Source organism: Halyomorpha halys, unplaced genomic scaffold (assembly GCF_000696795.3).
Source record: "Halyomorpha halys isolate HHAL.00 unplaced genomic scaffold, Hhal_1.1 Scaffold208.1, whole genome shotgun sequence".
Classification (NCBI taxonomy): domain Eukaryota; kingdom Metazoa; phylum Arthropoda; class Insecta; order Hemiptera; family Pentatomidae; genus Halyomorpha; species Halyomorpha halys.
Window position 1 is genome coordinate 858,813 of NW_027109100.1, and position 13,676 is coordinate 872,488.

The window sequence follows — 13,676 nt, forward strand, 5'->3', positions numbered from 1 at the left end:
ATATATATAAAGTTGTAAAATGGGGCAGTTGTTAAGATGACAGTCAGAGAGATCAAAGAAGAGTTATTTATGTGAGTCATTAGTATTTAAACAGTGTTTAGAATGATGAGTTTAATTAGGTAAATCATTCATATTCATAAAATTTGGAGGAAAGGATGATTCCATTGGGAAGAAGGTGGTAGTCCAAATGTGGATGTAACCATTTTAATAATTCTCATGGTTAGAAATATGGTTTGGAGTGTGGAGAGGTATTCTAAAGGTTTCCGAACATCAGATAGGAAAGAGATCTAATGATTGTAATTAGCAACAGAAGACCTGAAGGTTTTATTAAATGGTTGAACAAAGGGATTTCTTATTGGTAGGAGGGAAGATTGTATTTCAAGGAGATAATTGTAAATGTGTAAGATGCTCAGTAGTTAAGAAGGTAGGGATTTATTTATTTTATAGTGAAATCTTCAGAACTATAAAAATTTGTATGGGATCTTTTAATGTTGTAGTAACCTACATCTACAGGGTAACTTTTTGGGCCTGAGGTCTTAACTACTAAACGATTTAGCCATGGAAATGTCAGGCATTCTTTTATTTTTTCAGTGAATAGTACATTATTAAGATGCATCAACCTTTCCAGAGGGTATTGTTTGTTACCAGAAGAAACCTATGAAATATTTTAAACAGATGTAAGGGGAAGGCTATTTGATTTCTGTGTAGAAGGTGGTAAAAATGAGTTTCTGGGAAAAACAAAGATATATCAGACAAAGAACAATTCATTAAATATTTAACTTATCATCCTCCTGTGCATTCTTGATCGAAGTGGGAGAAAATGAGAGGTGGATGTTAGAATTTGTTGGGTGTGTTTAAAGAGATTACCGTAGCATTGCTGGAAATGGTGAAGAGTGGCAAAATATTTGAGAAATATTGATTTTAGAAGAGGTTATGTTCTAATGTGATGTCGAGGTTCTTATCGTTTAAACAAACATAAATGGTTTCCTAGTTAGTTAATTAGAGATTAGAAGTAGGGACTAACCAATATTACCTTTAATTAACTATCATTTAGGATGAATGTATTTTGCTATACCCATAACCTAGGAAATTGAAAAATCAAGTATAGCGAATATTTGATTTTTTTTTATGCCACTTTAGGTGACAAATATAATTTTTATTGGGGAATATTGAATTGAGTTATCAACTAAATCAGCAGTCAGTTTGAAGAGGATTAAAAAGAAGATATTTTTTGAAGTACTATTTACGACCGGTTATTATATCAATTTTATATAAATTAATGTAGAAATCAATATAATGATTATTTTAGCCTCTGTGATTGAGTTGTTGCCCTGTAGTTATTCTCTTGTGGATCATTAATTTTGCCTATAAGTGATACCTTAAATGGGTTATCAACTTTTGCTGATCTTTCAGTATTGGTTATTCTGCTACTGTTGTTTGAATATTATGCTAGAGGATGTTAGATATTTATTTTCTTAGCTGCAGATTTTTTTAAAGGAAGCATTTACATATTTTCACATTAAACTTGCCACCCTAATGAGCCTTTATATTAGTCTATCTGGGGTATTGCTTTTTAATTCTCAATATCTTGTCCTGTGATACCTTTGTTTATTCTTTAGAAAAATGTAATCAGATAATTCAGTATGATATTTTTATGGTGTAGTATTTTTTAGTACCATCTTATATCCTTCTTAATTAATATCATTTAGTTTTATATTTTTATTCATATGGGTCTAGTGATAATTATAATTTTTGAATTCACTGGTACTTATTTTGTGAGCATATAGATATTTGTTTGTTAAGAACTTAGTTTTCTTAACCCATTTCTGTCCTGTAGACGAAAAAATAGGAATATTTTTGTTTCCTGTAGTACACATCCCAAATTATATATGATAATTGATTTCATCAAGAATACCCTAGTTGGAACCTTGAAAAAAATATTGTGTTATTGCAATGTTGGACAGAAGTATAACAAAAAATTACTCTGTTGTTTCAGTGGTATATGTCAAGCCTTATTAAAAAAATTCATTAGATTATTAGTGGAAATTTTAAAAATAAGATGAATGTAAAGGAACCTTATAATTTTAATACATAAAGACTGTTTGCAATTGACAAAGTTTTCACTTGTTTTCTTGGGGGTTCCAGCATACTATGAGTCTAAATTAGGCTGTTTTGATGGAATTTGGTTCACTCTTCTGCTTTTCAATATTATTTTTGTATTCAAAGTAATGTAATAGCACTATGCTACTCTTGAAGTCGAGTTGTGGGATCTTTTGGCTGTCTACAATTTGGTGAAGTTTCCTGGAGTTTACTATTGAGATATCCAGAACATTGGCAAACAAACACCAGTACCAATTTTTGCCTCTGGTTTCAACTTTACAGTTAAAGATTTCATTATTGTGTTGATCTATTACTCCCTTCTAGCTGTGGTTGGCGATCTGAGGCTGGGTTAGAGATATTTCCTTTTTTGCTGTTCTTTTCCATTGTTTTACTTGTGCAAGTGGTTTCATCAAACCAATGTTTGTAGCTACAGTCATCCCATAATTTTCCAAATAGGAAAAATACAACCCTTTCTTTTCATTCTTTATATTATGTATTGGATCTGATAATAGACATTTTACAATCCTATGTTTATGAACCCTAACAGCTTGTAAAAGCTTCTCCAATCCAAAACATATAAGAGAAAAGACTTGTCAAAGAATTATTTATAGTTTCTGTTGTTCAAGTGAATCCACAATAGACAGTATTTCGAAACCTTTTCTCCAAACAAAGGGTCATATTCATTTTCAAGGGTATTATAGTGCCTCCCAATATTCTAAAATATATAATATAGTATTCCCGATATTCTATAATGCAATATAAGAATATTCTATTTCAGTATAAGGTTCAGACTGTTATAAATACTATAGTTAGTACTGCAGCTGTTAAATGTTATAGTTATAAAGAGCTGAAGCCAATCACCGTATGTTAAACCTAAACCAGATAGATTTCCCTTTAAACATCTTTGAAGTTCTGATACTAGATGCTTCAGCCCAACAATGCAATAACTTAATATTACTTCTATTGGTTCATATTTATCTATACAATATATAATTGTTCTTTGTATTATAATGGAAATGTGAAAAAAAAAGTCTTAATATAGATTGATGGGAATTTACTAACAGTTGACATTGTTTTATTCATTTAAAATAAGAATTATAAGGATCCTATTAAAACATGCTCTGAAATGAGTATTTGAAAGTGCAGAATAAAGAAAAAAAATGTTTTTTCTTGAAAAATAAAGTAACTGTAAAAATAAGTTTGTTTATGATTAGTAACAACTTACTGATATTAATGTTGTGTTGTCAGGACTTCAGGCAGGAATGGGTTAGTAAAAAAAATTTGATGTAAATTGCTGGAATATTATTATTAGTAATTTTAAGGTTTTCAGGTGAACTTCAAAAGGTAGGTGAAAGAGAGAGTTTTATTTTTCATCTTTATAGTTTTGCATGATAACTGTGGCAAGGTCTAGGTATTTCTTTTCTTCATATTAATTTATAAATTATTTGAAGTGATTGGTACATATCTACATGATGTTATACACTTGTTGATAATGAAGTAAATATGTGGTTTTCACCACAAACATTAATTTTTCCAAGTGTTTATAGAAGTTACAGCAGTTGTTTAAATATACAACTTGTTTACGTATCGACATTTTAATTGATTATGCGAAACTAAGGGTTTTTGGTTCATTCTCTGAATTAAAAACTATTCGAAATCTCGGTTATTATAATATTTTTGAGTCATCTTCCTCCAAGTGTTTGTTGGTTTTGGATATTTCAATTACGAATTTGATTTGGTGAAATTTTCAAAAATATTGAAGAATCTATGGAGTTAAATTTGAAAATGAAACACTGGTAAGTAAATTTGTTATATTTTCTCTCTTGATCAATTTTTTTATTTATTGATTCTGTTGACAGGTTCAGACAATTCAGATGTGGATACCGATGATGAATCAGAGTCGAGCATTAAGGGTGATGTGGAGGAGGACGTTGATGTCAACGAGCTTCTTATGCAAGCTACCGGCTCTCTCATGTTTCCTTGGTCATGTAATAGGTGTGGAGAGGCCTTTCCTACTAGAAAACAGTACCAGGATCACCGTAAAAACTGCTTCGAAGTGCCAATAGACCATCCTTGGAAGTGTGAGCAGTGCCCTAACACCTATAAAAATAAGAAAGATCTCATCCGTCACTTGAACTATTGTGGAAAGGAGCAGCCAAGGCTTGTCTGTGATAGGTGCAATAATTCGTATAAGTATTACAGGGGATTAAAGCGACACCAGCAGTACTGTGGAACTGATGTGAAACCATTAAAGTGTCCTGAATGTGACAAAACGTATAAATATAAGCGAGGTTTACGACGTCATCAAAGAAGATGTGCTATATTTAGAGCACTCAGTTTTCTTCAAGAAAGAGGTGTCAATCCTGTTGTTACTCCTGAATTGAAGCTTGAGAAAGAAAAACGTACAGTTCCATCCATGGCAACTCTGGTTTGTGCTTGTGGGAAAGGTTACAAGTATGAAAGGTCATTTCAAAGGCATCGGACTATTTGTTCAGGTTTTCGGCTCTCAGAACCTTCTCAGTCTACAAATGTTGAATCTGAAGACTCTGAGAAAAGTTAATAATTAAATTGTAAATTTCTGATGGTGTGTTATTATTTTTAATGTGCCTTGTTAATTATATGGTATATTTCTACAAAGAAAGTTTGTTTTGTTTTGTTCAAGTTTTACGTTTGTAACAATAATAATGTTCATAGCATTGTATGTATTTGTAACCCAAAACTCTTTGAATCATTAAAGATTCCTAAACATGCACATAATGGTTATTTCTCACTACTTAATACCATAAGAAAACTAACTTTTGCATTTTTTATCATAAAAATAATAGTATATTTACAATTTATAATATAAAAATAATAGTATATATATAGTGTAAATTAATGCTGGAGTTAATTAATATAACTATTACTGAGGTGAATTATTTTTAGGTGTATTATGTAATTAATAATCAAACATTAAACACCAAAACTGGGCTAAAATTACAAAAAAATCTGAAAGAATAAATTTTCATTGTTTTGAAACGCTTAAACTTGAATTATTTAGAGTTCCACTTAACACTAGCTTTAGTTATTTGTTAATGGAATACCCGTTTTGCTTTTGATTGTTTCTAGTTAATTAAATTAAGTATATTCTCTTAATTTATAAAATAAGACAGTAAAACATGGTAGGAGAAAATATTTTTGAAAAAAAAATTTGATAATTATTTAAATAACTTATTTTTGGAAATGAGATTTTTCTGCCTTGGTATGATTATTTTTCTTTTGGTTGTAATGGTGGTCTTCTTGGACTATTTCTAGCAACAATCTGAATAGGGCATTAGTAATAATGAAATTCATTAAATCTTTGCTGTAGTTTTAATGATATTAGGTAAATATGTTTTTCTATAATTTGAAGAAGGGTCTGGGAATTTATTTTTTCACATTGGAACTCCTCCCTGGAAGAATGGGTATTTTCGTTCTGAATCCATTGGTATTAATAACTTGAAGTAAAAAAAAAAATAATAATAACCTGGTTGTTGCTCCTGACCTGTTTATTCATTCTACATCCCTTTGGTAAAAATAAAACCACTCGCGAGAAAAGGGATAAGTTTTTCTTTTATAGAAACTTGTATTAATTGAAATCCACTGTGTGTGTGTGTGTGTGTGTGTGTGTTTATGAAGGTATATTTTCAAGTTATGAATATTATTATTGTTTGATAATAAATCATAAATTTAAATACTTATTATGATACAAATGTTTACTGTTATTTTTTAAAAATTGATTAATTTTATTGTGAAAAAGTAAATTGTTATTTGGTATATTTTCTTTTACCAAACCTACTTTAAACAGTTGCTATTATTCTTTTAAAAAAATTTAAATGATTTATATGTTTATTATTTTTTACCATCGTATTTTTTTTTTATTATTAGGCTTAGGAATGAATCAGGATGTGCTTATCATTTCATTTGTTTCTTATATTTGAATTGTATACTTAACAATTGACTAGTTTCTTAACTAGTATCATGGTGCAAGTAACTTTTAGTGCCTTTTTCATAAGTATTTTATTTTAATAATGTATTATCTACAAATTAAAAATTAACCTGTATATTTTGTAAATAATTTAGGGGTCATATAATATTTATTTTTATTAATAAAGTATTACATTATAAATAAACTACATTTCTTAATAAATTTGATATATAAATATTTTTTTTTTAACTAATTACCATTCAGTATGATGTTTAGTATTAGGAGTATAATTAAATTATTGTTTATTGTGAAGTTATATTTTGATGAATCTTTTTTGAACTTAAGAAACAATTAACTACCATATTTTCTAAAGGACATGTATCCATAAATATTAAAAAAAAAAAAAAAAAAAGGAAGTACTTTTTTACATTTAAAATTTTATTTGAAAGAACCAAATTGAACCCTACAATCATTTCCTCTCAAAACAACAGAAATCCCTAACTCAAGTAACTGATATTCTCATTAATTTTTTCACCTTACTAAAGAATTTCCCAAAATGGATCTGTACCCTTTTGAAATTGAATTCCTCAATTATTCTTTTTTTTTTGGTCTATTTTTTAAATGTTGCATATAATGATTATGATTATTTGAAGTTAACTACAAAATACATATTAGCACTCATTTTGTATTTTCTAACATATTTCACTTTTACAAATTGTTTATATCTATTTGAAATATGTTATTTTTCAAAATATTATATTATGTTTTCAAGTCATAAAAATTGCTGCTGCCAGTGATTTATCTTTATTTTAAAAATAGTTTTAACATTATCACTTTATTTGTTTTCAACTTTCATATACAATTTTAGTTTACAAATCTTGATCAAATCAGCCCTTAAATTGTTAATACAACAATTTATTAACATCATGTTAATTAGAATTAATACAAATTTAGTTTTCTTGAGTTCTTGTCTACCAGTATTATGTTTCGATAAATATCACATTTATGGTATTGCATTTCAAATGTATTTTTTTTTAATTTTGGTATTATAAGTTGTAAAACTTATAGTTTGGTGGTATTTTTGATTTATTTTAGTATAAAACAGTGTTACTAAAAATTACTTATTTCTAATTGCGTACCTGTTGATGTGATTTTCTTTGGTAGTTTTATTATGTTACTTAAAAGATCATTTATCAGTTTTGTATTTTCAAAAGGGGTTAATTGAAATTAATAAAAAAATAATTGAATGATATTCAGTTTCTGTTTTAGAATATTTTGTAACCATAAAAAATTGTTAATTTCGGTTTTTTTTTTTTTTTATTAAGAGAGGACTTCAAAGTCTCTTACATCTGAATTTAATTGTGTTGTGCTAACCTGATTGAATTGTTACTTTCTTTATTTTTTATTTCAGTAGCGAAATTTAATATTGGCTCAGTGGAAATTTATAACTAACATGATCAGATAAAAAAAAAAAAAGAAAAAACAAGTTTGAATTTTTTAAATTTCAGAACTTATTGAGTGTTAATAATTAATTAATAATATCTAAAGATAATTTGCAGATGAACTTTCAAAATATCTTAGTATTGAATAGATTACCCCTGATATTATTTGCTCTGAATCCAATACTTAAAACATGATAGGTATGCTTATTTTTAAAATACTATATAAGAAAATGTATATTAGGGTCTTTATATTATTGTTTATATTAGTCAAATAAAATCAAATAAGTAACAGTTTAATTTTATTGGTTTAATGTTATTGAAAAAGTAATTTAGTTTGGTTTATTTCCACCATTAAAAATAAAACAAATTAATTATTTTATTTCTGATAAATTTTTTTTTCCTTGTAACGTTATGTGAGTTTCATAATTAGGCTTTCCACCATGTTAAATTATAATTTTTCAACATTTAATGTAGTTATATTCCTAATGTTTTATGCTTTTCATTATAATGATGTTATTAGACATTCTTGTTTGTATTGAACATCAATTATGTTTTTTTTTTTCCTTGTTTAGAATTATGTATATATTTAATGGTCTCTGAGTGATAATCATTATTTGGCATCTTTGAAGTGATTGTATTGTGAAAAAACCAAAGAATAATACTAAAAGTAAATATTTGTATTTTAGGTTATTACTGTTTTATTTATATAACAAAGTTGAAGATAAGAAAGATAAATGTCTTTGAAATTGGCTAAATAAATGTTTATATCATGAAATTGTTGTTCATTTGTCCTGTCTACCTTAACTTGACATTTTCTTACCATTATAAAACTAGTATACGAAGGGTGAAAGGTCCACTTAGATTGAGTTGCAGTAAAACTTACATGGTTGTTGTAGTATGTTTTAAACAGTATAAAATCATGATTTCGAAATAAAGTGGATACCATATAAATCCAAGATTAGTAGAAGTAACAAGTTACCTGGAAATTACAAATTTCTAAAAATGACTACTTCCCTCTCTATCCACTAGCATTAACCATGTCAAACATATTTATCATGGGACTGAGAAAAGTATATAATTTTTAGTTCTGTGACTATATCAGACATTTTGTTTTAACTTTTTCCTAGTTTATCTTCAAATTTATTTTGACATAATTGACATGGTTACAGAAATCATTTTATAATTTTTATAAACCCCATGATGACTCAACTGTTTCTTCTTCCATTTTTAATCTGTGTTTGCTAAGAATCCACAGCTTGTTTAGCCAGCTCGACCCAGGTACTCTTCTGCTGCTGTGCACCACGTCTCTCTGGGTCTCTCTGTCTAGGAATTCTATTACAGAGCTTTTTTCGATGGCTTCTGGTTTTGTCAAAGTGTGTCCTTTCCACTTTTATTTCCTCATATTTATTACGAGATGGATAGGATGCTTCTCTGTGGTAGTTTTCTTCATTTGATATCTTTTCAGATTCAAATCCCCAGGTTTATTCGCAAGCAGTAGTTAATGAAGATCTGACCATAGAGCAGAACTGACTTCACGCTGCTGTTAAAAAGCCTTAGTGAGAGTTTATTGTTCTTCCATGTTACCACACCACTCATTCACTGGCATTTCTTTTGTTTTACCGATCTTTTGTTAATCCTCAATTCATTCTCTCAAACTCCACTCTTTCCTCATACTAGCTAAGTTCTCATGATGGTGATGAGAACCACAATGAAGAAGATTGGAGAAAGCACACATCCTTGCTTTAAACCAGTATCTATTGCAATTGGGCTCAATGGAATTCCATGATTGATAACATGGAATTTGTATCCTTTATAAGATCTCCTTATAAGGTTGATTATATTTTTAGGGATACCATACTTATTTAGGATCATCCACATGATGTCCTGGTTCAGTTATTTTTTTAGAATCGATGAACACCATGAATAGAGAGTCTTGCCACTCCAGACCCTGCACCAGGATAATCATAAACTTGTCTATAAGATTGGTGTAACTACAGCTCCCTAAAACTGACCTGCTCCTTCCTCTATTAAGTCCCCAGAGCTAGTTGAATTATTTTGAGGATAATTCAAATTAAAAACACTAAAAGCTCCTTAAAAGACGGAAAATTCCTGTAAAAATACAATCGGAAGATTCTAATCACAAAACCTTAGTTTCTAAACTAGGGGCAAAATACTCACCAGTCAATGTTTGCCAAAACGTTATATGAGTTGAAAATCTCACTATCACATAAATGCAGAACAAAATGTAAAACATTTCACATCAATAATTAAAAAAACCACCAGCCAGAGAAGGCTCGCCACTCCATAACATCCAAACGGATATCATGGAACTGGGAAATGACATAACACAAAACTGTACTCAACAATCAAAACTTCAGCAGTGTTACCACCCATTTCCTTTTGTTCACCTTGAAGTTAAGTGCTGTTTGTGGACTGTTTATGGGAGATGTGCTTCATTTTGTTCTGTGTATGTGATTCTCCATTATGATGATGCCTGGAATTGGTGAAACGTCGACTGATCAGTTATTGTCGGTACTTAAAACATTACAGTGGGGATCTTCCAATTAAACAGCTTAGAGCAAGAATGTGACTAACCCGCCCTCAATGTCTCATGTTAAAGCTTGTCGTAATGTTTCTTGAAAACATTTACTTATAGTGAATTGAGCAGTATTTTAAAAAAGTTTCTTATATCAAGCTACAATTTAACGCTGACCAAAACTAGAAATAGGCGTGATACAAAAATTGGAATTTTGTTCTAAGTGCTCCTTGCATTCTGTATAATGTTATTTATTTTATCAGTTTATCTAACTCCATGATTGCAACATGCATACCTATAATATGGAATATTAACTATTTTAAACACTAAATAAGAATTGTGGAGTTTTTCGAAATTCTTCTACTGAATTTCATCATGTGGCTTATTGTATTCTTTCCCCAAGTCTTTCAGTTATAGGATTTGATTTGTTCCTGAGTTCCATTCCTCCTGTAGACCAAACCTCGTCATATATTATCTAATTTCTTAATTCCATTCTTCTTAGCCTCATCTTGACTTCTTTAAATTGTTCACCTCTACATTTCACTTGGGAATCTTATCTGACATTCTTTTCAAACTCCAAACCTCTATTTAGAGTCTTTTATACCTCCCTCATCTGAAATGCATTTTTTTGTTTCCATCTATGACTATAAATTTACTTTTAATGATTCTTCCACGGAAAGCCATCCCATTCTTCACCTACATACATAACGCCGTACTCCATTCAATATATTTTCCTGACCCCTGGAAATTGTCTATTGTTAAAATGATTCCCAAACCCCAAAAGCCACTAGAATACCCATCATCCTATCACCCTATCTCTCTATTACCGATCATGGGCAAAATCCTCGAAAAACTCATTTTGAAACGACTATACCCCATCCTAGATTCCAATCATATAATCCCTGATCACCAGTTTGGATTCCAAACATCTCACTCCGCTATCCAGCAATGTCATCGTGCGGTGGACGTTGTCTTGTCTTCTTTGGAGCGCGGAATGTACTGCGCGGGAGTCTTTTTCTATGTAGAGCAGGCTTTTGATCGAGTCTGGCACCCAGGACGGCTTTACAAACTCTGTAAATTCCTACCTCCTACATACTTTCTCATTATCTGTTCCTTTCTCATTAATAGATTATTCCAAGTAAATCATAATGGTTCCTATTCATCCCTCTATTCTCAGTCTGCTGGTGTTCCTGAAGGTAGTATCCTCTACACTGTCTATACAGCTGACATCCCAACCAATCCTAACACTATCCTCACCTCATAAGCTGATGACACTTGTGTGCTCTCTGTTAATAGTAACCCTTTAATTGCATCCCAAACTCTCCAATCCCATATCACAGCCCTCAAAGAATGGTGTCCTAATTGGTGGATTTATTGAAATCCCATCAAATCACCTTTATCCTTCATCATAAACTGCCCTACAGTCTCCTTTAATAATGTTGATCTTACCCCTGTCGAACAGATCCGCTACCTTGGACTACATCTGGACAAACAAGTAACCTGGAATCCTCACAAAAGACTGAAAAGACAGGAAACTGCCCATCCACTTTGACTATTACAGCACTTACTAGACAAACGGTCTGAACTTCCTGAAAAAAGACTGATCTACATGACTATAATTAGGCCAATCTGGATATATTGAGTTAAGCTTTGGGGCTTCACCAAACCTTCAGATTCCTGTCTTTCCCAATCCTTACAATCCAAAATCCTTCATAAAATCCTCAATGCTCCTTACTTTGTCATTAATAAAATCATGTATAAAGACCTTATTAATGTTCCCTATGTAATCGATCTAGTCTGAACCAGATATCATTACTTCCATTATGAAGTCCCTAACCACCTAAACCCACTAGTTTCTAACCTTGCATCCTCTTCCATTCTCGACAATACTCTGAGGTGCCTGAAAAAAAGATGGCCACGAGACCTCCCAGTATAAAAACGTCATTAAAGTGCTACCAATGGGTAGTTCTCTACACACCTGTTTCCTTCCATCATAACTGAGATCAAATTTACTGAATGTATTATAATGTACGGTTGTAAATTTCAATAACTATATTTAAAAAAAAAAAACTTTTAATGATATATATTTGTTGATTATTAAATTGCACCCTTGTATGTTTTTACCATGAGGGAAGGGAAGATTCAATGTTTATTATTTATTCGTGGAAACAAAATTAATGGCATCCATAAAAAAAAAAGAAAGATACTAGTCTTCTCTCAGAGGTATTTGTTTCAAGAAATATTGATTATATTATTTGAACCTTAACTCATAATTTTACTTTTCATATACTTTAAAGCTAACTGTTATTTCTTCTAACCTTACCATTAAGATGTTGAAACATATTCATTTGTATCCATATTAGCAGTTTAGATTGTTGATTCAGATTGTGTTACAGTAATTTAAAAAGTAGAAATCAAGTGTTTATTTGAACAATTCATTCATTGAGAGCATAAGCATAATCACTTCCTACTAAACAACATTTTTCATTGCTGTGGAACAGAAAAATTAGTGCCTCCAGTTTTACTGGATTTTATCTGTTATAATAAAAAAAAAAAATACTTAATTTTCTAATTTTGTAACTATAAATGGAAGGGATTTTATACATTTATAACAATCTGTCATAATTATTTGAAAGATGTCAGGCATAATTTAATTATTATATAAATTATTCTTCATAGCTAGTTTGAATATGGTAGTTGATGGTGGACTAATTTCTACCTTTCTTGTGTGACTAATGTAGTTGAAGTTAGAGCATTTAATCCAATAAAGGACAATATTTATAGTTTCAATAAAATAAATTGTATCCAATTCAAGTATCAAAATACTCTTTATTTCTTTAAAAGTCCAATGTTTCACCATTATTATACTTTGTTATCACAAATTGTTGTGATAACAAAGTATAATAGTGGTAAATTGATTATAATTAAAAGTTTTAATATAAATGTGAAGAGTGGCAAAATAGGGTAATTTTGACTGAAATTGGTGACCTGGGCAGAATAGCCTGCAAAAAGTTTTTAAATTATTGATGTAGTTAAAATTTGTCTTTAAGATTGTCCTTGAGGATGGCCAAACCTTGGACTTTTAACGAAATAAAGTGTTTTGAGGCTTAAAGTAGATACAATTTATTTTATTTAATCAATAATAACTAGTCTCAAGAAATTCAAAAGATTATATATAGAGACAATATTTATTTTGCACTATAACATAATACGAATTCGATTATAGTTTGATATTTTTCATATCACAAAGGCAAGTGACAGCTTGGACAAAAAGGGTATAGGATAACACTCTTGAGTAAAAATTATTAAATTATTACGTTTATTAAAAAAGTTAATAGTTTTTTAATTTTATTTATTTTTTAGAAAATAGTTATTAGTTAGAGTAAATAATTATTCGTACATTTAGATTTCGTGAAAAGTAAGGTTTGATAATATGGAGAGTATTATGGGATTGATATTTGAGTTATTCATGCACTGGGACTGAATGTTTTCTACCTGTATCTTTTTTGTTGTCCATTTATCCGGTTTTAAAGTTTTTTTACTATACATTTTACTGTTGATAGAGACAATCCCAACATTCTGATATTGGAGGCAAGAGGTGTGTCATCCGACCTTACAAATGTGATTGCGGCTCTCCTAACCACAAATAAAA

The 13,676-nt window shown here is 29.8% G+C and overlaps 1 protein-coding gene across 3 annotated transcripts in view; it reads left to right on the forward strand.

The window, feature by feature from the left end:
- The window catches only part of LOC106679526 (longitudinals lacking protein, isoforms H/M/V), a 36,379-nt gene that overhangs the window by 6,503 nt on the left and 16,200 nt on the right, over nt 1–13,676 (forward strand). Inside the window, exon 4 of one of the 3 annotated variants that reach the window (XM_014418741.3) lies at nt 3,960–8,278. The exons of 1 other annotated variant lie outside the window; for it this stretch is intronic. In XM_014418741.3, the coding sequence (XP_014274227.1) occupies nt 3,960–4,660 (701 nt within the window). In that variant the 3' untranslated portion in view covers nt 4,661–8,278. Of the gene's footprint in view, nt 1–3,959; nt 8,282–13,676 lie in introns of those variants that run through there. One more of the 3 variants, XM_014418742.3, reaches the window with a different exon arrangement.